The sequence below is a fragment of the Mytilus galloprovincialis genome, chromosome 7 (genome assembly GCF_965363235.1).
Source record: "Mytilus galloprovincialis chromosome 7, xbMytGall1.hap1.1, whole genome shotgun sequence".
Taxonomy (NCBI): domain Eukaryota; kingdom Metazoa; phylum Mollusca; class Bivalvia; order Mytilida; family Mytilidae; genus Mytilus; species Mytilus galloprovincialis.
In genome coordinates, this window is record NC_134844.1 from 30,764,264 (window position 1) to 30,791,987 (window position 27,724).

The following is a 27,724-nucleotide window of genomic DNA, read 5'->3' on the forward strand; positions in this document are numbered from 1 at the left end:
GAGCAAAGCTTCAGTGTTGAAGGTTTTACTTTGATCTATAATGATTTACTTTTAAAAATTGAATCTTGGATGGAGAGTTTTCTCATTGGCAGTCATACCACATCTTCTTATATCTATAGGTTATAAATAAAGGTAGTGTCTGTAAGAAAGCAACACTAAAAGCCAGAAGATACACATCTTGAGTGTTATTTTCTAGCATCATTTGAAAATTGTTTTAGAGAAGATGGTTGATGGAACCCCTACTCAAGTCAGTTCAGGGAATTAATCATGGATTGGACATCAAATTTTGTGAAGTTGTGTTTCTTTAATTCCCTGAAAGTTTCTCAAGCAGATATAGTCACTATATGGCTGTGGATCCAAAAACATATGGATTTTGGATGAAAGCTTGAGAATGCATTGCTTAAATAGAATGAAATGTAAACAGATGAAAGATAAATGGAAGTGGAAGAGGCCAATTGATTTTCAGGTTGAGGGCAAGGTTACTGTTACTAAATGAAAACTTGTAAAAAATGTTTTCAGATAGTAGTTTCCCTTGCTTGCTTGAAATATAACTTGTACAGATGGATGGTAAAGGGAAGGGACATAAACCTTTAGAATTAAAGGTCACCAGGTCAAGGTCACTTATGTTATATAGTATTTTTAAGATTCCAGAAGGTTCTTTGAGCTAACTTAATAGCTCAATGATTTGGGGTTAACAGGTTAAATTTACTAAGTGAAAATAGAAAAAAAAAATTCAGATGGTTTATACTTCAGTTTGATACAAATGAAACTAATACAGATGGGTAGAAACTGATTATTTTAGCATTTATCAAGATCACTGTTACTAAAAATAGAAGTTATTTTTAAAACATACTTCTTGATGGTAGCTTCAGTTGTCCTTTCTTATTTAAAGATACATAGACATTGATAATATACTTGAAATAGGGAAGGTTAAGATGTCTATGGGTTTTTGGGTGAACAGGTCAAGGTCACTCATTAACTGTACAATGTAGAATACCACGTCTGGAACCTGGGTTGCTGCATATAAAACTTGCTTAATCCCTGCAACTCAACATAATCATACTGAAGCTGTAGACTTTATATTAAATCATTCCATTTCATAGAAGCCCCCCAAAAAATGTATTTCCAGTAGTTTTGGTTCAAAAATCAACTTTGCTTTACTAATTTGGTTTTTGGTTGAGTTGAGCCAACTTTTAAGACTTTTTTTAATATTTTTATACCCCCGCTTTAAAAAAGGGGGGTATACTGTTTTACCTCTGTCTGTCCGTCCGTACTGTTTTACCTCTGTCTGTCCGTCCGCCCGTCAGTCCGTCCGTCCGTCCGTCAGTCCGTCCGTCAGTCAGTCCGTCCCATGAAACTTTCGTCACATTTTTCTCAGGAACTACACATCCACCCTTTCTGTAATTTGGTATCAACATTTATATATGTCAGCCATACCGTGTGATGTGTTTTCAGATTCATCACTTGACAACTTCCTGTTTACCGAACACTTGTCTGATTTTACACATGATAGCCAAGTTGAAAATTTTCGTCACATTTTTCTCAGGAACTACAATACAAGGATTTCTGAAATTTGGTTTCAGGATTTATATAAGTCAGCTATACCGTGTGATGCGTTTTCAGATTCATCACTCGACAACTTCCTGTTTACCGAACACTTGTCTGATTTTACACATGATAGCCAAGTTGAAAATTTTCGTCACATTTTTCTAAGGAACTACAATACAAGGATTTCTGAAATTTGGTCTCAGGATTTATATAAGTCAGCTATACCGTGTGATGCGTTTTCAGATTCATCACTCGACAACTTCCTGTTTACCGAACACTTGTATGATTTTACACATGATAGCCAAGTTGAAAATTTTCGTCACATTTTTCTCAGGAACTACAATACAATGATTTCTGAAATTTGGTTTCAGGATTTATATAAGTCAGCTATACCGTGTGATGCGTTTTCAGATTCATCACTCGACAACTTCCTGTTTACAGAACACTTGCAAATTTTTACACTATTAATATTATCCACTTGCGGCGGGGGTATCATCAGTGAGCAGTAGCTCGCAGTTTCACTTGTTAGTTATGTTAATCTATAAAGACAAATTGCATCCGTTTACAGTCTAATTGGCATGTGCCTGCGTCCCTAATATATACCAAAATGAAGACTAAATATTTAGCTTGCTGTTTGGTGTGAGCCACAGCTCCCTGTTGAAGGCCATACTTTGATCTATAATGGTTTTACTTTTATCTCATTGGCACTCATACCACATCTTCTTATATCTAAATGAAACATCTGTGAAAAGGATGAGTTTACAAATATCAGACTACTACATATTGCATTTATTCTTTTTTATATCCAACTCACAATATCAAGGGTATACATTGTATTATAAACCAACTTATTTTGCAGATAATAGTTTCTCTTTCAGCCAACCTTTTAGCAATTTCATTTATGAAGCTTTCTTTAAAATCCTTCATGAATATTTCATGTAATATATACTCAAAAAAAGAATTCAACTGATAATGCACAAGATGACATGGCTTGAAAGTTAGACAGTGGCAAGAATAAGAAACTCAGTCACAAACCATGCACCAACTTCAAAATACAACAAACAAATACTGTCTAAATCATAACAATGTTTATTTCAAATATAACTCACTAACAAATGCATTTTCTTGGATGCAAATATTTAACAAAAATATAACTGGCTAATATAGTGCCGAGACAACAAACTTAACAATAAAAACAATCCTGTTGATTATCAATAACAGTCATTATCATCCAAATAATACAGGAAAAAATAAGTTTTTTATTCAAATTTTGACTTGAGATGTACTTGTTAGAAATATATAACAATGAACTGTACCTTTAGACTTGTATTCATAAATCTGAATTACATAAGATAAAAATGAATGAATTAGCTATTGAACAGTGATGATGTTTAGATTGTTATTTCAAAATACAGCCCAGCCTCAGAAACTGTGTAACAGGAGAGAAAATACATACATGTTTATGTATAGCAAAAGAAGAAAGTACATTATTATTAACATATAAATATACAAAATTTGCATATGAATTGATTCTATTTCACATAATACTTTGACAGCAAACAATATATTTCATACATGATCATGTATTTCTATGTAATAAGTAATTTGAAACTACATACTGTAAATTTAGAAATTATAGCAAGGTTTTCAATAGTGTAAATAATGCTTCTCCTTAAGTATTGCAAAATAAAGAAATCACATTCTGATATCTATATGTAGCTTTTTCTAAAATTGCAATAATTTAAGGAAGCTGGCTTGTCACGTTTTGGATTTTTTGTCAGATTTTCGGAATCCTCTGGTTTTACCCATTTGAATGCCTTGAAAAATTTGCCCAGTGACCCCCATTTTTCTTTTTGTAAATCTTTTACATGTATAATGATATGCCATCTGTAAAAGTCTTATAAAATTTTAATTACTTTTTAACAGTTTTTGAGAACTTCAACCTGTCAATGGCAGATAAAGCTATGAAAAGTCAAGAGAGAATATTTTCCCGCCAAAATTTCAATGGCTTATATCTTGAAAACAAGCACAGTGACCTATATATTTTGTTTGCTCTTTGGATTTCTTTATTAATTCCCTATCTATATAAACTAGTGTGTTGAAAAGTTAATTACTTTGAAACTGAGAAGCCAACTCCCTTAACTCTCATTTCTGTTCATTCTTCAAAAATAGCAATAATATATGCATGCAATAATTTCCAAATTTTCAGTGAGCTAATATCTTTAACATAGAAAATGTTTACAATAATAATACTTACAGCTGATTCCATTGAGTGTGTAGGCAAAGATAATATCTTTGGTTAGCTTGCCTCCTAGCTGAACCATGAAGTCATTATTAGATAAGGTATACTACCCTTTTTTGAAGTAGCCTAGTCCTAAAGACTAGTTGAACTAGTCTACTCTTAAAGGAGGGTAGTTAATCTAACCTAATAATGACTTCACTGTTCAGCTTGCAAGCAAGCTAACCAAAGATAGTATCTTTGCCTACACACTCAATGGAATCGGCTGTAATTCAAAAAGCAATACAGCTTATAAGATACATACACAGGTTGCTATTTTGAGTACAATCATACAATCGTACTTAAATTATAAGTGCACAACAATAAAATTATTGATACGTGAAGTTGGCAAAGTGGGTGACACAAATGATTCAAAGAGAATCATTTTGTGCTATATTATTTCATTCATAATGGAATCTCAAAATCAAATACACCTAACAGTACTAAAATTTCAACCATTTCATCCTGAATTACTTGGACAAATAATTTCACCCTTTATAACTATACCAACAATTTCTATCAAAATCAATCTAGTATCAAACAGATATAACAACAAACAATAGCCTGCTTTTCTTCAAACAATGCCATTCTACAAAAACATCTTCTCACCCGGGAACCTGCCATTATCTACAAGTCTGTAGATTACACTGATCAAGTTCATTTCAGTCAACCTCTGTTTCTTTATCAATATTTCTTATGCAATTTAAAAACAAGTATTCTTGGAATCTTTTCCATATAAATAATGAAAAAATAAAAAATTGATAGGTTACCTTGTATAATTTTTGTAATTCCTGTTATCATATTTTAAGGATATACTTAAGACTTTTTGTCAGATATTATGTTTTTTCCCCTATGTTACGGGGAAAATATTTTGCCCCATAACACCCATTTTTCAATAGCTCATGAAAGGTTATTTACCAAAATTTAAGTAGATTCTAGTTCTATTTTCTTTCTATTTGAGACCTAAGTAATACCAACGCAAATATATGGTAAAAGTCAGAGTCAGCCTAAACTGTGAAAGTCAAAGACAAAAAACATATATAACCATCAATTTTAACCAAAGCTCCCCATATCAAAATCTATATACAAACAAAGCCTTCTTTGAACTTTATCAAAAATTAAATAAAACCCTTATTTTTTTCTATATTACATTTATACAATATTAGCTTACCTTATCTTTGATTCCAAAAAATATCTTGGTCGCCTATAGTTGTGTCTTAATTGGCTTGTTTTTCCCTTATAAGGCCTGAGAACACAGTTATTTCATAGTGCATTTCTTTTCGACAATAAATTTGAATTAAAATAATCGCACCTGCTCCATCTCAAAAATATTTTTACAGTAAAATGTACTACTATTGGGACAAATAATATTAAATTATGGTGTAAAGTCTAACAGCTCTAACTCAGAATATTGACAATTACGCGTTAAGGGGGTCTAAAATTCAGTTTGACAGTTTCAGACATACTATTTTTTTACTTTTTTAACTAGACCAAACCTGTTAATCACTGCTTAACATAAGGATTCAGCACCTACATTTTTAAAATGTAATTTCATCCCCTTAATTGATATTTCATGCATGAAATATCAAGAATAAATTTGGAAAGTGCATTAAAAAAATTTGCAAGTTATAGACTTTTTACATTAGGGACTTTTTTTGTAGATAACAAACCAAAGGCAGATAACTGTGTCCATGGACCATAATATCTTGATTAAGATGTAAATGTTAAATTTTCTAAGCTTTTAAAAAAAAACAGTTATTCAGAGAATAAAAAGCTCAATATAATTCATTTAATAGTTTAATATAACATTTAACATCTATAAACATGATAAATAATAGAAATTAATCTATATTCTATATTTTTTCATCCTAATTTTAAAACATAATTCTGTAGAGTTGGAAGCTTTAATATCAGTTTATCAGAAGCTGATATGTTTTTAAATGAACCAATATTTAGAAAATCACAGTTCTAATGATATAGTATACTCTTCTTTAATAGCATGCTTTTTGTAAAACACCCAATTTATGCAGGGTAAACTTCAATTCTATCATAAAATATACATTTTTTTTATCATTCTTAAAACTTAGGGTAATGTCTTCCTTTTCTCAACTATAAAAAAATATACTCAATTTCATATATTTTACAATTTCAAATTCTATACAGTCTAAGATTCACTATTTACATACAAGTTGTTTAAAGAATACTTAACAAAATACTTTATTTCAAGAACAATTAAAAGGAGAAGGTAAGATAAGAGGTTTCAGTCTTATAAGCAACAGGGCTGTTATGCATAAAACCACTTCAGCAATGATTTGTTCCAAAAGGACTGATTGTTCTTAATGTCCTAAGATACATTAGTACTTCTATTGGATATCTTAACTTAAGGATGTACACCTCTGAGGAGCCAAAAATTTCTAGAATTAATTTTTGTTGAGCCTGCAACTTTTGCTCGACATAGGGATAGTGATAGTCTCCCTTTACAAAAACTTAATTTCAAACATATTTCCTTAGCATTCTAGCATGGATTTATCTGTCCACTTCTTTATAATGAAAACATATTCCAACTTTTCGTAATCCTTCTAAAGGTCTTCTTCAGTTTTAAAGCATCTTAAATTTAAACCTGATAATGATCTCTAACAAATGGTCATTTACAAGAATAATTTCAGATGTTTTATAAAACTAGTATCAACAAACAAACTACCACATCAACTTGATACAACAGGTAACAAATAAAGTTTTAATAAAATCAACATCCACAGTGGATTTTTGCATGATCATTTACTTCATAAAATACAACATATTCAGACAAAAATCTTCACATTAATATCATAACTCTGATCAATATAGTATAGCCTACAAAATAATCCTATCACAATCTATAAGTCCTTTAAATACAAAAAAAAGCAATTTTTCATAATTATAATTTTATTTTTCTCATCATTAATAAATTTTGTGTTATCTTGTCTTTTTTCATATTGGCCATGTCTGTGAATGAAACTTCAGTGGAAAGATTTATAATGAAGCACTTGAAATGATGTGTAATTCATGGTTAAAGGATTGACATTTTGAGATATCGTTTGGTCAGATTGATTTTCAAAGTGATATTAATAGTATATATGTTTGTTTTTACCATACCTCTGAACCCCTACCTGTCTCCCATTTACAAAAAAATATTTTTCAACCCTTATGAGAAAATTTGACAAATTCACAACCTTTAACAAGTTTAATAAGTATTCATGATTTTATGACCTACTTTGAACAGTTTATATACCACTAATGAAGGGAGATAATCAAGGTTTTTTTTTAATTTGCATGGTAATGTATTATAGCACATTTTAATGTACCACTTAGCATATAATGATAGAGTATGTTTTATATTCAAATTTCTATAAATTTATCACTTCAAGATAACGGCACTAAGCACTTAGCATATCATAATATTGTACAACTTATTCCATACAATTCAAACATTTCTATAAATCAATGACTTCAAACTAATGGCACTATCTGTCCTTTCCATTCTGTCAGATCTTCTGTTGTAATCTGTGGACTAAACACATGTTGGAACTCTTCATTCATACTGTTCTGTAAAAAATAATGTAAATTTGATGTAATCAACTTAAAACACTTGTGTAATGTATACATGATCAATCTGTCCCAAGGAATTAAGTATCAGAGGCCAATGTATCAGTCATCCGACTTTTATTAAAATAATATAATTCAAGTACTATTAAATGTACAACCAATTTTAACAAAAATCAAGAGATGTCAAGTCACAGTACTTTTTATCATGGTTATATAAAGGTAAAAATACAGCTTCTTGCAGTAAGATGTTATATAAATGTGTTTTCACATCCAAAAGGACACTGCTATTGGCTATTTACGGTAGTATTTTTTATGACATGATGACAATGGTCTGTATCAGTCTTTTCATTTGCCCTGAATCATGTTAAACCCAGTTTTATTTAGGTAGTTTACCATGACATGGTCACATTAACTTGAACTTAATGCACACGAAAAAGTGCAAAACTTTAAAAATATATGCCATATTTTTTAGACCAACAAAGAGCCCTTAGTGCACCTCCTGCTTTAAGGCTAGCCATATAAATGAAATCTTAAATTCTTCTGCAATTTTTACCTCATTTGATAATGAAATGAACCCAAGGTCATTAGCTCTTGACCTGTCAAAGTGACATAACTGGCTTTCTGGTACCATCTGAAAATCTCCCATCTCTGCAGAAACCTCAACATTTTGTCCTATCATGTGATCCATTTCAGGCATTTGCATAACTGGTTTACTCAAAGTATAATATGGTTTGTTCATTGTGAATTCTGGAACAACTGCTGCTTCTGAGGTATCTGGAACAGTTACCTGCTCCGAAATCTCAGGAACTAATATCTGCTCACATAACTTGGGTAAGACAACTCTTCCAAGAGGAACTTCTTGCACATTATGTTCTGGTAAAAGGAAATGATAAGATTTGGGAATAGGTCTTTGTGGAAGGAGAATTTGTGGTTCTTGTTTGACTGAAAACATAACTTGATTGGGTCTAACTTCTTCATTGTGGAATGTGTGGTGAACATCATTGTGGAATGTGTGGTGAACATCATCTGAAATAGAAAGAGTTTTCAAGGAAAATAAATAATAATTCATGATATATCATAGCACTGTTGGGTTATGACTGTTATCAAAAATGTTTTAACTACATACACCTTCACAATGTCACAAGTTACTGTAAATTTATAATTATTTTTAGAGTATCATGGTATTGGTGGATGAGTATAACAAGTGTTCGACACACAATAAATATTCTATAGACTATATGCAGCATTTATTAAGCACTGAATCAAGTATCCATGAAAATACTAATATTTTCTCAATCCATGAAAATTGGTATCCATAATTAATAAATGAATCAACAGTAGTATCGTCAAAGAAGAAGATTGTAAAGTCGTGTTTCTCAAGCAGTTTTGTTGTTTAAATAAAAAAGAAGATGTGGTATGATTGCCAATGTGAAAACTCTTCGCAAGAGACCAAATGACACAGAAATCAACAACTATATGTCACTGTATGGCCTTCAACAATGAGCAAAGCCCATACTGAATAGTCAGCTATAAAAGGCCTTGACATGTTACCCATTTCCATTCTACATTTTATCAGTTTTGTTGGAAGAGTTCGGTGTTGGTGGTTGATGTGGTCTGTTGTACTGGGAAGTTTTTTTTCTATGATTCCTATTATCTTTTGCTACACAGTGCCTCATATCCAGTAGAATGAATAATAGCCTACATGCTTTCAATAAAGTGATATTTTATGTGCTGGTCTGGTAATCTAGAATGAATTATTCTCAGCTTACATGCTTTCAATATAGTGATATTTTTTACCATTATCTTTATCAAAAGGTTTGACATCAAGTTCTATAAGGTCATCGCTAAGGTGACTAGAATCTGACTGTGACCCTTCTAATGCTGCCATGGCAATAAATGTATCTTTTGTGTCTTCAGGCATTTCCTTCCACATCTGTGATACCTCACTGGCCATTTCACCCTTTAATGTCTCCTCCTTATCACCTGCTACAAATTGATAGAACAGGAAATATCTGAAAAGAAGCGAAAAATATTATATATCTATGTACACAAAGTAGCCATGTTGACCTGTCTTATTTTTAGGTGTGTGCTACTTCAATATTTTAACTTATATATCTATGAATGCCATTCCTTAAGATAGATTAGCAGTTTAAACAAAAACAAATTCATTTTCTATTTATTCATTTTTTGCAGTTTGTCCATTTGATATACTGTAATTGGAAAATATTGCTTGAACAATTAGCAAAAATGAAATTCATCATTGCGATAATAGGAAATACCACATACTAATACTATCCAATATAAAATGAGATTTTTTAATTTCCTGTCACAATTTTTGCTGTAATAAAATCATCACAAACATTACTGAATTTACAATTTTTAAAAATGCTCAAGGAAAATTTTTGTTGTTTGGATTTTATTTTTTTTAAAGTCCTCTAAATTGAATTTTCTTCATTGTTTCTTGTGTTTTCATGGATTGTGTTTGGAGTAAAACATGACTTTCAAAGGTTCAACAAAATACAAATTTTCTATTGATTTTCTTTCAGTTAAATGTGTTAAACCACTAAATCAAGAGACCACAAAAATAAGTAACCACAATAAATATGTCCATTAGAAAACCAAAAAAAACAGTTTCCTGTGTGAAAATAGAAATAAAGTTTATTAGGCAACATTTAATGGTTTATGACTTATGTAATTGGTAAGACATTGAATTATTGGATTAGACATGTGAGGAAATATTTCTTTCCAAATTATGTTTTCTATACCTAAATGGCTCAATATTCCTTTGGTAGATTTTTTACTGCAGAGTTATCTCCCCTGACTACAAAAGCAAAGTTCTTAGTTCAGTGTTTTTGAAAGAAAAATAAAATGGAAAAGAGACATACCCATCAAAATCTAGGCAATTTGTATCAGTATTATCAAAAACCCCTGTAATGACTGGCAGACTGTCTTTTTCTGCTGTAAAGCACCTGAAAATAGGAGAAAACATCTATGCAACGTTTCCCATTGAAAAGATCTGGCATTTATAATTCTTAGCTAACAAATGCAAAAACAAAATGTATGTTTAATTTAATTTTTTTTATAATTCACTTTTAAAGAAAAGTAGCAATATTTTTTATCCCTACCTGCAAAGTATTTAAATAATATAAATCTTATTTGTAACATATTCTTATACTGTTGATTGAAATATTTGAAAATAAATAAAAATTTGTTATAAATAGAATTGAATAAACAAGAACTGTTTTCAATTTATTGACTTGTATTCCAATTTCCAAAACCTTTATCAAAGAGAAATAGTTTTGTCAGAAACAAAAATTTGTAGATTAACTTGTTTTTCTAAAATATCAAAACTTACTTTTCTAATTGCCTTCTACATTTAGCCTCTGTATTTCTACCTTTTCCTCCAGAGTGGCTTGTCTGGACAGAGTTACCTCCACTTGATGAACTTGACAATGACCTGAAATTTTTCAATACTCATTTAATTTGCATTTAATTTACAGTATTTCTGATAATCAATTCACAACCCTTAGAGATTGATATATATATATATATAAAAGAAGATGTGGTATGATTGCCAATGAGACATGTCCACAAGAGACCAAAATATGTTTCTAGCTATGTATATAAAACAATTTCAAACCATTACCTGAACTTCTTGCCTTTCTCAGCTATTTTATGTCTTTTCTCCTTTGGTTTAATACTGTTTTGAGGTGTCCTAAAAAATTTGAAAAGCTAAGTATAAAGAAATGTAGAAATGTAGAAAATACAAAGATGTAGAAAATGTAAAAATTATACCATTTCATTTTTTTATCCACTGGTCTAAAGCTACCTATCGAGTTCAAATTCAGATACTGTTCATAAATAAATGAATATTGTTAATTCAGATATCATTGCAAGGTTTTGATAAATTCGAATAATGCGACCAGCAAAGTATCTCAATAATAATTAAGAACTTGCATTCTAATATCCAATATATCAAGGTGTATGTAGATTTTCCCTAGAATAGAACTTTTAAAATTATTTCAAATGACAATCAAGTTTCTTTTAAACATAATGTACAATTACCTGGAATTTTTCTCGGCTAAATCATCTTCATCACCAAGATCCATGTGATCAATTGTCTCGTCACATAACAAACTGGTCAATCCCATCTGCTCTGACCAGGCATACTCATGGTCAAGACGTTCCTTACTATCAGGACTTAAAGACTAAAATAAATAAATGTTTAAAGATTAAAATATTTGTTAATCCCATCTTTTCAAATTAAATATATCACACAATTCTACCATATCTGATAAATTGAACATTTTGAGTTTCTTAATTTTTACATCTCCTCTATTAATCAGTAACTTCGGTTATTAAAAAGGCTAATTTACCGCTATTCCAAAATCAAATGAATAGGGTAGTCACTTTTCCTATGAAGAACCCCTTCCATACAATTTTTGTTAAATTTTATAGAAAATCTTTGGTTTTTCAAACAAGAGGGTATTTCTCATCAATAATCTGATCAAAGGGTGACAGCCCTGAGATGAGGCCTAGTGTTTGAATATTGATAATCTATTAATCACTATTTTCCTTATTTTGTTGTTGATGTTCACATGTGCCCTTACTTTCTAGAGATAAATTTTAATATCTAATAGCTATAATGATATGAAAATTTATCACAAAATAAGATCGAAAGAAAAATACACAAAATAGGAAAATAAATGCTTTATTGTGTGAAAAAAATGTTCAAACACCACAACCCATTATTATTGATGTCAGATGCCTTTCAGGATGCAGGAGATTTAAGCAAAACAAGAAGTAATTGTAACAGGATGCTGTTACGAAGTCTCCCAAACAAAGCTCCCATAACTCGCAATTCATATGGTCCCGTGTTCATTTGATTTGATTTTTTGTCCCATACAAGAATATATATGGCTTACTGGTGGGGATCTCCACCATTCACAAGTATTCAAACAGGAGGGGGTGGTGGTGACCCCCAGGGACTTTACCTACATTTCATTTGATTTGTTTTATTGTCCCATACAAGAATATATATGGTTTAGGGGTGGGAATGTTGACCATTAACAAGTTTTCAAACAAGAGTGGGGTGGGGGCGACTCCCTAGGGATTTCACTTTTATTTCATTTTATTTGTTTTATTGTCCCCTACAAGAATATATATGGTTTAGGGGTGGGGATGTTGACCGTTTACAAGTTTTCAAACAAGAGGGGGTGGGGTGACCCCCTAGGGACTTCCCTTTTATCTCATTTTATTTGTTTTATTGTCCCCTACAAGAATATATATGGTTTAGGGGTGGGGATCTGGACCATTTACAAGATAATAGTACATTCTCAAATTGAACGGAGTGGGGGTGACCCCCAGGAACTTCCATTTAATTTCATTTGATTAGTTTTATTGTCCCTTACAAGAATATATATAGTTTAGGGGTGGGGATGTTGACCGTTTACAAGTTTCCAAACAAGAGGGGGTGGGGTGACCCCCTAGGGACTTTCCTTTTATTTCATTTCATTTGTTTTATTGTCCCCTACAAGAATATATATGGTTTAGGGGTGGGGATCTGGACCATTTACAAGATAATAGTACATTCTCAAATTGAAAGGGGTGGGGGTGACCCCCAGGAACTTCCATTTAATTTCATTTGATTGGTTTTATTGTCCCTTACAAGAATATATATAGTTTAGGGGTGGGGATGTTGACCGTTTACAAGTTTTCAAACAAGAGGGGGTGGGGTGACCCCCTAGGGACTTTCCTTTTATTTCATTTCATTTGTTTTATTGTCCCCTACAAGAATATATATGGTTTAGGAGTGGGGATCTGGACCGTTTACAAGATAATAGCACATTCTAAAATTGAACAGGGTGGGGATGACCCCCGGGGACTTCCATTTAATTTCATTTGATTTGTTTTATCGTCCCATTCAAGAATATATATGGTTTATGGGTGGGGATCTGGACCGTTTACAAGATAATAGTACATTCTCAAATTGAACGGGATGGGGGTGACCCCCAAGAACTTTTATTTAATTTCATTTGATTAGTTTTATTGTCCCATACAAGAATATATATGGTTTAGGGGTGGGGATCTGGACCGTTTACAAGTTAAAAGCATATTCTCGAATTGAAGGGGGTAGGGATGACCCCCCCCCAGGGACTCCCCCTATATTTCATGTGATTTGTTTTATTGTCCTTTAATCATTTCTGAAGACTGCATGTATCAATCACTTACAGTTTTCAAGTTATATTCATTTGAAAATTTTAGAAAATAAAATCCCATAGGGTTCTATAGTAAACCCCTCCCTTCTTTCTGCCCCCCAAAATACCCCTTTATAGACCCCAATGCACAAATGAACGATTGATGGCTCACCTAGACATATAAGTCTAACATTTTATGAAACCCTAAGTAAATCTGACAAGTAGTTTTAGAGAAATGCTGCGGACAAGTTTAGTTTTAAAGTGGCGGAAGAAGAGGAAGAGGAAGAAGAGGAAGAAGAAGAATAATAAAAATAATAAGAACTGAGCAAAAACAATAAGTCTCCAAACTTTGTTTGGGAGACTTAAAAATTCAAAACAACTAGGGAACATTTTAGAGCCAATGTTATAGCCAGTTATAGCGCAGGATTAATAGGTAAACATCAATACCCTATTTTAGAGAAAAATTAAGAGCAAAATATATTTTTTTTTATTTTTTGGCTTAAACTTTTTTGGAACAAGAGCAGCCCCTGTACTATAAGTAATAATGTTAGTTTTTTTTTTACATTTGATATACCTTCATACAAATAGATGTGAATGGTGATTCAGGTAACATGGAATCCACTGACATTTTGATGGGAGTATATCCTAATGGGACATCTGAAAACTGACTTGGTGTACCAAATTCTGTAGGTAGTTTTATGGGAGTAAAACCAGTAGGTACACTTGGAAGCTGTTGAGGTGTACCATGATCCAGTTCTCCTGGATGTTTGACTGGAGTAAATCTACTGCAAGTTTCAGGTTTCAACTGAATAAAAGAAATAATAGTACTTTATATTTGAAAGGGATATCTTAATCTTTGTATATGTCAAAGGTTTTTATACAATAATATTTGACAGTTTTTGAGCAGTTAAAAGCACATATAACTAAAAAAAAAAATATATTTTCAATCAAGTTATTGTTCTTAGTTTTTTCAGAGTGAGAACCTGCAATTTTTAGTTTTCATAGTCCTAATTGCTACCCATGGTGACAACTTACATGCTTATATATTGATCAGATTAATTATTTATGGATAAACTTTAAGCAATGGCTATCACCAATTTGGTTAGAAAGTAAAAAGTTTTCTTTCTTTTTCTTACACAATTATTTGTTACTGTTGGGGGGAAGGGGGGGGGACATGCTTTCGTTTAACATGCACTAAGCATGCATATAAGTGTCCCCTATTTTAACAAAAACAAGTAAAATAATATAGTATGTGATTATCTCATTCCAAATGACACTGTTAAAGAAAATATTGGTCATTTACTGCAATTTTTACATCAGAATAAACCTGCACTATAAAATCTAAATGATTGATTGATTTTATGCCACATTAGTACAAAAAGGCTAAATCATGGTGATGATTTTAAAAACATTTAAAATCTATAATCAACAAACAATTTTCAGTTTATATTTCTTTTTCTCAAAATCACATCACAAATTCATAAGGAGAATGAAATTCGAAGTAATTCAAAATGAATTATTTTACTTTTAAATTGTTGCATAACAGATATTATTCTTTATTTTTTTGGATAAAAACAGGAACCAAATCGAAATGTTGTTCAGGCTATAAAATCATTCACACATGTGGGATTTCATGTTTTAAATTCAGGCAAAAATTCTAAAAATCAGCTAGAATTTATAGTAAGCTGAAAAATGACAGAAATTGTAAGTGAAAATTTCCAGACCATTGGTGTGTGACTCTCAATAAATACACATATGTTTATTGTTAATTCAAAATTAAATTGCTGTCCTAAAAGGTTAAATTTACCTTTGTTGAAATTCTCCCCGGTGTTTTGTAATGTTGACGTTTGTGACTATTCTTTGGTGTCCTAGATAAGTAAGAATAAGCTTTATTTGGAGTTACTTCCCCTGGGGCATGGTATTCAAAGTTCTTAACACATGATGAAGCATGATCTGTTCTTGACTTCGATTTTACTGGAGTTTTCAGCAATGAGACCTGTTGAGGAACAGTCTGGAGATGTTCGAATGGAAAATGTGTTAGATGTACTCTTTCTGTGGGTTTTACAATAGGATTAAAGCCTGGTATAAATATATTTTCTCTGTTCTCTTCTAACTGCCTGTTATTCTGAAAATAATACACATACATGTACTAAAATTGTTTATATCTAAACCCGTAAGTTAAGCTTTAAATTAATTTTTGTAAGAATTAATAAACCAAACAAACCAATTTTATTGCATATATGTAAAACTGGAGCAAAATTTAAGCATCTTGCTAACATTTAAATATTAGTAGGAACAGAATTTATTAGTTTTATATTAACAATAGAGTCCAATATTGGTAATTTTCAGAAGTATAAACAAATTAAGGCTTTCGTAAAAGATTCAAAATAGTATAATTGTTTGTGTTAAATCGAGAAAAAAAACAACAAATAAATCTGAACATAAAGTTTTGATTGGACAATTTTATGCCAAAAACAGATCGTTTTTATAGATTGAAGGTGGGCCTATACCCTATATGCCCCACTGACAATATTTGAGTTCTTACTGGTTCATCATTAGGTGTACTTGGAACAACTTGTTGTTGTAGACATTCAGTAGGTAAAACAGTCAGAGGACAGTATGTAGATCTGAGGTTAATTATCCCGGTTTCTATATCCGATGGAATGTTACTTCTCTTTCTTTGTCCAAAATTGCTATAAAATACATGTACATCATTTAAAAAAAATGTATTCTGACAATTTGTTCATGAAACTTGATAGCATATAATGGCAATTTTTATTTTGATATTAGAAATATTAATAGTATGTTTAACACATATTCAGTGTATTAGAATCCTTTCATTAAATGTCATTTAAAGAAATGAAAAGTTTTTATTAAAGGAAAGTCTTAGTATATTTGCTAATGATAATGTGAAACTGTTAGAAAATGATTACTTCGTATAACTTACATGTGTATGAAAGGAAGGTTGAAAACAAAGATTAAACACATTCTTATTTTAAATTCCGAATTATTCCAATTGTAGAACTTATATAGGGTGAACTGATATATAGAAGTTGATGTAAGGCCAAATAAAAATATGTGTGGTTCCAGTTACCCTACTATTTTGTCTAAAAAACAGCAAACCCTAAAGATATTTTTGTCATTTTTGATTAAGCACTGTTAAAGTCACAATGTTGCTTCCATAGACTAAATGTAAAAAAAAAACCATAAAATAATAAAACAAGAGTGCACACACTGAAATGTCTCGCCTTCTTTACTAATCATTGATATTATGTTGATAGTCCTAAGTATAAAGCTTTATTACAACTGTCACATAAACTTAACATTAACCAAGTAGCTAAACAAAGACCAATGAACCATGAAAATGAGGTCAAGGTCAGATGAACCATGCCAGGCAGACATGTACAGCTAACAAAGCTTCCATACAACAAATATAGTTGACCTATTACTTATTATAGTTTAAGAAAAATAGACCAAAACACAAAAACTTAACACTGTGCAATGAACCGTGCAATTGAGGTCATGGTCAAATAAATCTGCGGGACTGACATATAGATCATAATATATTTCCATACACCAAATATAGCTGACCTTTGGCATATAAAATTACATAAAAAGACCAAAACTTAAAAACTTAACTTTGACCACTGAACCATGAAAATGAGGTCAAGGTCAGATGACATCTGCCCGCTAGACATGTACACCTTACAATCATTCCATACAACAAATATAGTAGACCTATTGCATAAAGTATGAGAAAAACAGACCAAAACACAAAAACTTAACTATAACCACTGAACCATGAAAATGAGGTCAAGGTCAGATGACACCTGCCAGTTGGACATGTACACCTTCCAGTCCTTCCATACACCAAATATACTAGCCCTATTGCTTATAGTATCTGAGATATGGACTTGACCACCAAAACTTAACCTTGTTCACTGATCCATGAAATGAGGTCGAGGTCAAGTGAAAACTGTCTGACTGGCATGAGGACCTTGCAAGGTACGCACATACCAAATATAGTTATCCTATTACTTATAATAAGAGAGAATTCAACATTACAAAAATTCTGAACTTTTTTTTCAAGTGGTCACTGAACCATGAAAATGAGGTCAAGGACATTGGACATGTGACTGACGGAAACTTCGTAACATGAGGCATCTATATACAAAGTATGAAGCATCCAGGTCTTTCACCTTCTAAAATATAAACCTTTTAAGAAGTTAGCTAACGCCGCCGCCGTAGCCGCCGCCGGATCACTATCCCTATGTGGAGCTTTCTGCAACAAAAGTTGCAGGCTCGACAAAAAATCATAACTTTTTTCCAGATGTTACTGCATGGAATCACAAATACTTTTTTATTTGGCCTAAAGATTCTTCAAAAAGTTTAATAAACAAAACAAAAACAAAAGTTTTAAAGAGAAAACTTACTGTAGATACATATTCTGCTGCTTTAAGACTAAGTCTTGCTGTACATCAGCCATGTTAGCTTCTACAAGTCCCTGTTCTGTCTGATATAAAACAACTTTACCTCTAGACCGAGCTGGAAAAGATATATATATTCAGTTATCTACCCTTTTGCTTTTCATAATAAAACAAATTATTTGCAAACAGTTAAAACAATGTAAATGAATTTTGTCATCACAAAGAAATGGTATTGCTAGTTATTAGGAGAATTATGAGTAGGTTAACAAAAAAAGGTTGTGTGTACAGGGTTTCTAACAGATTCTAAACCCTAATGTTTAATGACAATTTCTTCAAAAAAAATTTCATCAATATATCAGTTGTAACTGTAACAATTTATTTTAGAAAAAAATTAAGACAGATTCTATCAAACCCACCTTAAATAATCAGCATTTTGTCCCTTGTCCCTAAATATGATGAATTGCACACTTCATGTAGATAACAGGAAATGTATGTGTTATCCTATATAATACTAGAAACAGTCCAGTTGAAATCACAACATGAACAACAAGTTCTATTCTACAGTTGACCCTATATATAGGAGCAAAACATGTCTTTTTTGCCTTATCACCCCAATCTCACTTTAATCTTATGTAAACTGGAAATGTGTATGTAAGGTAGACCAACAATATGTGGGGGGCAAAACTTTTCTATCTTGTTTACATGGAAGAGCTAGTAGACAAATAATATTTTTAAAATAAAATAAAACATGAGACAAAGGCCTTTATACAAAATGCATTGGAACAGCAAATATATAAGTTATAATTTAAGTCCATTACCATGTGGTTACTGGACTTAGTTTTCTCTTCTGACAGCACAAACTAGATAAATTTACAGTGCAGGTACATGCTAATAAATAAATTAGCTGAATTATCTCCCCTTCTCAATTTTCAATTCACCAAAAAATGTTCAATATTTGTAAAAATAAAAGATTATCACCAGGTTGAAAATTATATGAATATATCTTAAAGAAAATGCACACAAATGAATTGCATTTCTGTATTAAAACTTCAGTATGTATCTGATAGTATCATATGCAATCATTTGCACTCCAAAAGATTGTCAAAATACTTCCATAAGAATAATAATTCATCAGAAAATCATAAATCAATGAAGGGATTAATTTTATTTTTTATTCATGAATATTACCTTTGTCAGATAGTATGTCTGAAAGAACATTTTCTAAATTATTTATGTGCTTCTCTGTTTCCTGCAAAATCAAGGCCTGTAAATATAAAGAGTAAACAATTAAAGTACAGATTTTATTTTGTCTGTCTATCAATTTAATATTTCAAATCTATTTTTTTTTTAATCTAATGTTACTGTGGATTCATTCATTTAGGTGGGTACTAATTTTTGTGGATATTTGATTTCATGGATTTTGAAAAGTCTGCATAAATTCCTATACAAAATTTGTTATTTGTTGGACATTTGAATTTGTGGTTCCCTGGATACCACGAAATCCACGAAAATTGATATCCAATGAATATTAATTATGAAACCACAGTAGGTAATTTCAAGGATGTAAACATCAATTTTTATTGATTCTCTGCTAGCAGCACAACATTTATAAGCAACATTCACTTAAAGTTGTCTAAGAGTAAGAAAAATGTACTCCAACTTGACACTGAAGGCTTTAAAGAACTTGTATAATAATTGCCATACATTGTCAAGTAGAGAAAAGAAGACCAATAATTTCGTTAGTGCTTCAGTAAATAAGGCTTATTTGGTTTTTTTTTGTATTAATCTGATCAGTTGAACCTTTTTAAAACTGATTTTTATGGTTAGTTTTAAAGTTGTACAGTTACACCATGAGGTATATAACGAATACGATATAGACATTTAAATACTCCCTTGTAATGTGTTTTTTATTTCTAACTTTCATAAATTGTATTCATTTAAAACAAGTGTCAGTTTCAACAACATTGATTCAAAATCAGAATTTTTGTTTCGCTTTGTTCCTAATTTTTTCTCTCAATATGCTTACTTTGCAATCCTTTTAAGCAAGTGTAGATTTTTCGTACATTAGTTCATCTCCCAAAATCACCATTTGAAAATTCCTTTTAAATTTATTCTTTTTATTTATGAAAACGTGTTTTCTATATCTTAATTTGTTTCATTTGTATGCATTTTTTGTAAGAGTATTATATTGATGATATTTTTTTAGGTTAATGACTCTTTTCTGTTGCAGTCTTTATCATTATTTAAGAACTGTCCTATATTTTTTTTAAATTCCCTTGCTTTTCTAAACCAATTTTTTCATAATGCATTAAATAATCAATTCAGTAACAGATTTACATTTTCTGTTTTTTAATCAAATAGTTTTATTTTGTGTTCAGCACTCATAATCTTGATCATATATATATATATATATATATATATATATATATATATATATATATATATATATATATATATATATAGTGAATAAATCATAAATTCAAAATCAATATACAAATGAAAATGTTTGTTATAAGTTCTCTACCACTCTAAACTATAAACTTAAACTGTTTTCTGTTTCTTTGAAGGGCACAAGATATTTTCCTTATTCTCCTTAGCGTCCCTATACTCCTCAAGTTATACTCCAAATCAAGTATTTTTCTGTACACTCCATCCCAATGTCCATTTATAAAATCTACTGTTAACCTGCCTCCGAAATATCGACATGTATGTCTAACTCTTGGTTTTTCATTTATGTTTTAAGGAGGCTCGAGGGTATAAAAATTTCAGAAAAAAATCAAACATTTGTTTTTCATTACAAATTTTATTCATTTCCTTTTGTAGTTGTTACTTTATCATATGGTACAAAAATCATTCAAAACAATCAATTCGTGTTGGCCCCAGCTGACTTTCAAAATGTATATATTATTGAAAAAGTTCCAAATTATCTCCCTTTGGTGGAAAAATGCCATTTTTTGGCTCTAAAATTGAAATATCTTTTTCAACTCATCGGTGACCTATCTTTTTTAATATAATTTCCATATAAGCTGTACTTAAACTAAATTACTGTAAAATTTTAGCTATTTCTGTAATAAATTTCTTTTTTTATTTCGATATTACCTTTATTTCTCCTATTACTTCAACAGAAAAAAAACACCTTTACAAAAATGTATGCTTCTTTCGAAGGCAGATTGTGAGCGCAAATGGACGGTGACCCCACTTTTTTATTTTATTTTTCTATTAACTATAAGATGAAGTTCATTTATAGAAAAATATAGAGAAATCCTATATAAATGATTTAGACCCGCGAACCCCCTTAAGCAAAAATCGATATTGATCTGATATCGATATCGACATCTGAGTATGCAGTGGCGGATCCAGCCATTTTAAAAGGAGGGGGGTTCCAACTATATGTCCCCATTCAAATGCATTGATCTTCCAAAAAAGGGGGGATTCCAACCCACAGAACCCTCCCCCTGGATCCGCCACTGGTATGTCTTTGTGTGTCATGGATGTTTTAATGAAACATTGATATCGTGTCAACATTGCTGATATCAACAATATCGACATCTGGGTATATCTTGGACATGATTGCACACCAATGTCCCAAGTTAGGGGAGGTTTTGACAATAGTATACATGTTTAACCTTGTCTCGTTCTGTATGTGCCTGTCCCTCTTAGTCAGGCGCATGTAATTCAGTGGTTTTCATTAGGCCGAGAAAAAAAAGATCGATGTTTCCGGTAACCCGACCGACCCTGTTTTTTAGCCCCGACCCTAACTTTTTTATTGGATCTTCAAAAAAAAAAAAAAAAAAATTGTATCAACCGACCCCGTTTTTGACACAGGCTTCTGATAGATGACATAATATTTTTTCTCTCTTACTTCTACTTGCATAGAAAGCCAGTAAAACATTTTATTAATGTCAAAAGGTATTCCAAATAGGTTAAAATCCAAGAAATTTGCACAGCAGGTGCTTCAAAAACATTGCAAATGGCACACTTCCGGTTTTTGAAACTAATTACGGATCCGGACTTGGAAAAACCATGATAATTTTCCGGATTTCATTTACGATGTCAAAAAAAAAAAAAAAAAAAAAAAAAGAATTCCGACCTACCGACCCTATTTTTCAAAATGATGATACCGGAAACACATATCTTTTTTTTTTAGGCCTTATTTGCTGTATATCACATTTGTTTTTCATGTATTGTTTTTTTCATAAATTAGGCAGTTTGTTTCTCATTTTAATTGTTTTACATTTCTCCCTTCACAGCCTTTTAGAGCTTACTTTGCTGTATGAGTTTTGTTCATTGTTGAAGGCTGTACTGTGATCTATAGTTTATCAATTAAAATCTTACCTTTGAAATTTTCCTTTTTGATATTTTATCACAATCTGGTATAACATGTTTAAGTGTTTCATAGCAAGTAGCAACACTGGCCCTCCATTTGGCGTCAGATTGACGTCTTCTAACACGCATTGGTAATGATTCTCTTCGCATCTAGTTCAAAACTGCAATAAATTCATACAGGGTACGTGTAAATAAACCAAAATTTTTAAGTTTGTATCATTATATGATTTAAAGATATTACTACATTTTGTAATAGGTAAAATTGAAAAAATTGTTAAATCTTCATCCAACATGTTTAAGGGCAATAGCTCCAATAAGGAATGGTCTGACATTTCAACTGTGTTGCTTTTTAATAGATCAGCTTGTCTTGCCTAATATTTTTGCTCCAATAGTATCTCTTTATCTATTTAAAGTTTAAGATAATAAACAAATTAAAAAAAAACATTGTCATTTTAGATCAATAACTACGATAAGAAATTTTGATTTTTGTATAGCATAAATTGGGTTATTTTGGTTGTAGTTTTATTTTGGTTTTTTTTGGTGCCTCCAATGAAAGTGCCAAAATTAAATTTTATCCTTGGGATAATTTGTCCCAGTAATTTTTTTCCAGACATGGTATTTCACAGTTAAATTTTTTCCAGAGGAGTGAAAATCTATCTGTGTTATGTGGATAGTATGTACCGGTATATATTACCCGTTCCATATTTCACAGAACCTTGTTAGTTACTCGCAATCAATATATACCTGACTATGATTATAAATGTTTCAAAAAGGTAGAACAAATTTGCATAATTTATCAATCAAAGGGAGGTAATTATGAGCAATTTTTATTTTAAAGATATTAATATTATATTCCAGCATCTATTTTATAGTGATATATTTCATTGAATCTTATTTTTTATATTCATTTATATAAAAAGATGACTTAAAACATGATTTAATATGACAGATAATATTTCACAGGAAAATACTATCCAGCTGTTGAAATTGCGTTTGTTCCAATATATTGTTATGATTCATCCATATTATCAACAAATAAACCTTTGTCCCCTGACAAAACTATAAAATAAAATTAAAATATAATCATACTCAAATTCTTCCATAATACTGTTTACAGTAGTAACGCAACTATATTTCTACCTTTACTTTTTATTTTATAGTTGTACTGAGATCTGAAAACAACTCACTTTTACCTACTTACCTTATCTTATATGTATTAAATTAATCATGATATTTAACAATTATGATTTTTGAAATTACTTCTGGTTTTCCTTTATATGTTTTATGATAATTTCATTTTTAAAAGAATGATTTTTACTTGAATATTTCAGGATATCATTTTCAATGACAATATGTGAAATTATTTCCCATTAAAATACATTTTTTTTTAACAATTTAGCTTTAATTCAAATACACTATTTCTATTTCATAGTATTTGTAAAGATTAAATATTTTTAATAACTATTCAATAGTTTGCCTACCCAGATAGAATTTCACAGTGGGGGGGGGGGGGGGGGGGGCCTGGAGGATTTTGAAAATAAATAACTCAGCCTGGATAATCACAAAAATAAATGGTTTGTTCTATGGCAGTTTGAAAATAAATTTAATACCTGACTTGCAATGTATTGAAAATAAATTACTCAGCAGGTCTAATCGAAAGTATTAGATGGCATCAGATTCTTCATAAATTCATTTTTTTCCCCAAAAAAAATCAGGAAACACTTCCCATTTTTTTTAAATAATAAAAGTATAAATATTATTTAAATATACTTGAAATGTCTGAAAATTGTTTTCATTTAACTTAAAGTATATTGTCTCAGGAAACCTTACCTCACTCTTATTTTAACAGGGCCGTAACTACATTGAGGCAAATGCCTCATGTAGGAAATTTCAAAACCAAACGCTTGTCTCCATATCAAATTGTGTTCACGGCGAGTGCCTTGCAATAAGCAAGTTCTGTTTTCCCTCAGACGTAGCCCTGATTTTTCGGGATCAATGTTTCTTATTTATTTGTCTTTGTTCATTGATTGCCCTTCTGTATTCTGTTAGTGTTGCATTCCTTTTGTAATCTTGTAATTTTAATTTTGTTCTGAACTTGATTACGAGTTTAAAAAAAAAAAAACAGCAGCCACACACTTAACTATGTGAATTCCATTTTTGCTTTATCATAAAATTGAGAATGGAAATGGGGAATGTGCCAAAGAGACAACAACCCGCCCATAGAAAAAAACAACAGCAGAAGGTCACCAACAGGTCTTCAATGTAGCGAGAAATTCCCGCACCCGGGGGCGTCCTTCAGCTGGCCCCTAAACAAATATATTCTGTTCAGTGATAATAAACGCCATACTAATTTCCAAATTGTACACAAGAAACTAAAATTAAAATAATACAAGACTAACAAAGGCCAAAGGCTCCTGACTTGGGACAGGCGCAAAAATGCAGCGGGGTTAAACATGTTAGTGAGATGCACATTGGTCTTTTGATGTTGTCCCTAGAAACTGAAGTCTTACACTGAATTTATACATTTTTCTTTGAGACCAAAATATTGTCAAAAAATTATTAAAACAAAACTTGCACTTTCTGATTAAGAAAGGGTCTTCGGAACACCCAGAAAGCATAATTTTGCGTCATTTGTTCTATAGCTTCTTGGGTCTTCAGTGGCTTCAAAACCCTACAAAAAAAAAAATTGCCTCGCTTCGCTCTGCAAAATATGTTTGCCAATACTTTTAAAAGAGGCTAGTTACAACCAAACTTTAATACATTAAAATTATGTTTTAGAGTATCATAAAATTTAATATAGTTGTGAAAATAAATAATCAGTCCCTTGCTTTAATGAAAATGAAAAATCTTGCTTCAATAGTGCAGAAAATGAATAACCTGTCCTCTTAGTTTACAAAAATAAATAACCGATCAAAAACAAATCCTCAGCTGCCACTATATAATGCTAAAATTGAAAGAAAAAAATTGTTTTCGACTTGTCACCAAAAAAAAAAAAATTCTATTCTTCCTCTCAATCTTTGCGATGTTTAACTTTTTAGTAGATTTATTTATCATTTTTCGCAGGTTTGTATTGTTTTAGCGATAAAATCATTGTTTTAGCGATAAAATCATTGTTTACCTTTTTCTTCAGTTTATTTACATGTGTCTGCAATCGTAGAAAATAATGGCCGATGGCGCAATTTTGTGTTTTGTAAAAGTGCGCATTCTTAACTTATTCTCACGTGACCTACTGTGATCAATAACCTATCTTTTCCTCCCTCCAATTTATATTTTGTCTGTTCAGTCTACTTACAAATTTGGATGAACACAATCATGACAACTGCAAACAATTTGATAAATAAGAGATAGGTCACACAAAGGTCACCAATCATTTACCAATCACGTGCGTAATCTGCACTAAACTATCAAGTTAACGTTCGAGTTCAAGTTCGAGTCGGGATTATGGGATAATAGACATAATAGTTATTTTTTAGGGATTATTTTCGAGATAGGGGTTGTTAATGTTATTATGTATAATTTCCAAGCACTGATCTTTTAAAATGTATGGCACTTACTTGATGGTTTCTTTTGCCGTTTTTCAGACTTAATCATTCGGTTGTTGTCTCTGCTGGGTTGAGCTTTCAGTGACTCTGCCGGAGGCTCATAAAATTGATTGGCTTTCATTATTTTTGCATGCTTTTTCATTTTTATTTATTAATAATTACATTAGATGTATGTTTCATTACAATACGTTATTCTGATTGGCAAACTGCACATCATGTGTTATTCCTTAGGCAGTTGTATCACTCAATAAAACTTCTCATTCATGATGACACGATCGAGGTCCCACAATAAAGTGCACAGGTAAATAAAATAAAAACTTGATAAAAGGCGTGTTTTCATGATCCTATAGGTAAAAATGTAATTATAAGTATTGAATGCTTTTTTTGTAACTTTATAGGGTTGTAAAAGCGTTGACCGTGCGCACATTTTAAGTATGAAGCGCTTCCGCACTTCATACAAAATGTACTTCGGTCAACGCTTTTACACCCCAATAAATTTACAAAAAAGAGAATTGAATGCTTTTTTTGTAACTTTATAGGGTTGTAAAAGCGTTGACCGTGCGCACATTTTAAGTATGAAGCGCTTCCGCACTTCATACAAAATTTACTTCGGTCAACGCTTTTAGGTGTCAGACCACCAATTAAAAATCCCTATCTGTTCAACCAAATTTTGCAATTTTCACAGCTTTCTAAATATTTTACCTTAAGTTTAACTTCAAGGAAACCAGGTATATCCTGAATTGTACATGTATCACCTTCCTACATGCCAATTTTCAACCAATGTTTAAAGTCTTGTAACAAATTTCTGATTTTGAAAAGACAGGTACTACCAAAATAACTCCCGGTTTTCTGGAAATCTTAAATTAGTGTACTATGTAGCGCATTAATCCTGAATTTTTAATGCAAACTCATAGACAAGTGAATTTTGGCTCAAAATGGTCTAAATATATTTCCCTTTCACCAAAAGTTTCATTTCTGCAAATTTGTTTGTTAGTTTAAGTAAACAATGACATCAAAAGCACTATTTTGTGTCAAAGTAGGACTACTTTTACATACGTTCTAAATTGGAGGGAGTAATTGGTGGTCTGACACCTTTACACCCCAATAAATTTACAAAAAAGAGCATTCAATTTTAAAGTATTTGCATGATACTGCATGATTTTTTTAAGTAAATTTCTCGATTAAAGAGCACTTGTTAAAGAGCTCACAAGAGCTCATGTTTTCAGACTGCCGTATGTATGCATGACATGTATTATAGATTAATTCTAATAATTATATATTAGAAAGGTCATCTCTGTGTAAAATAAGATTGAGTGCACACAATCTTGCTATTGAAAAAGGGCGATATTTAGGATTACACACCGATGAACGAGTTTGTTATGTATGTAAATCAGGTGAGGTAGACTGAGATGAAAATAACTTTTTACTGAAATGTGAAATTTTTTCCAACTACAGAATTAACTTTAAAAATATTATATTAAATATACTTCCTACATGTTAACGTTTACTTTTTAAATTGTTATTTGTATGGAGAGTTGTCTCATTGGCACTCACACCACATCTTCCTATATCTATTGTAGTGAAAATCAGCTAAATATTAATAGTAGCATTAATACAAATACAAATACAAATATTTTTACAATAAATGGTTAAGACCTATATGGCATTACATACAACTATAATAATTGACATGGTAGAATGAAAGGTTCCATGATAACATATCATGCTAAATTATGAAAAGTTACAAAATGATGTATTATATTAATAGTAATTCTTTAAAAGTCCTGAAAGTGACTAGTTCTTATATATATGAATGTCTGG

The 27,724-nt window shown here is 31.1% G+C and overlaps 1 protein-coding gene across 2 annotated transcripts; it reads right to left on the reverse strand.

Annotated features, from left to right (window-relative positions):
- Positions 1-2,621: 2,621 nt before the first annotated feature.
- LOC143082740 (uncharacterized) lies at positions 2,622-25,747 on the reverse strand. 2 transcript variants are annotated; one of them, XM_076258575.1, is made up of 14 exons: positions 25,654-25,747; positions 22,371-22,522; positions 19,224-19,299; positions 18,042-18,153; positions 16,154-16,301; positions 15,416-15,733; positions 14,183-14,413; positions 11,477-11,619; positions 11,058-11,126; positions 10,767-10,868; positions 10,297-10,380; positions 9,209-9,423; positions 7,965-8,437; positions 2,622-7,411 (listed from the first exon to the last, which is right to left on the reverse strand). In XM_076258575.1, exons 2-14 carry the CDS (start codon positions 22,509-22,511, stop codon positions 7,316-7,318), a joined length of 2,208 nt encoding a protein of 735 aa, XP_076114690.1. In that variant the 5' UTR covers positions 22,512-22,522; positions 25,654-25,747; the 3' UTR covers positions 2,622-7,315. The 2 variants fall into 2 exon arrangements, with proteins under 2 accessions (XP_076114690.1, XP_076114691.1); XM_076258576.1 differs by lacking the exon at positions 25,654-25,747 and adding an exon at positions 25,480-25,561.
- Positions 25,748-27,724: the final 1,977 nt, after the last annotated feature.

Excerpts from the sequence above, each read along its gene's own strand:
- LOC143082740 (XM_076258575.1), bottom strand. The coding sequence starts at position 22,511 with ATGCGAAGAGAATCATTACCAATGCGTGTTAGAAGACGTCAATCTGAC. Across the intron at positions 8,438-9,208 it reads ACCTTTTGATAAAGATAATG|ATGATGTTCACCACACATTC; the intron begins GTAAAAAATATC and ends TTTCTATTTCAG. Across the intron at positions 7,412-7,964 it reads TCATTTCATTATCAAATGAG|AACAGTATGAATGAAGAGTT; the intron begins GTAAAAATTGCA and ends TATTTTTTACAG.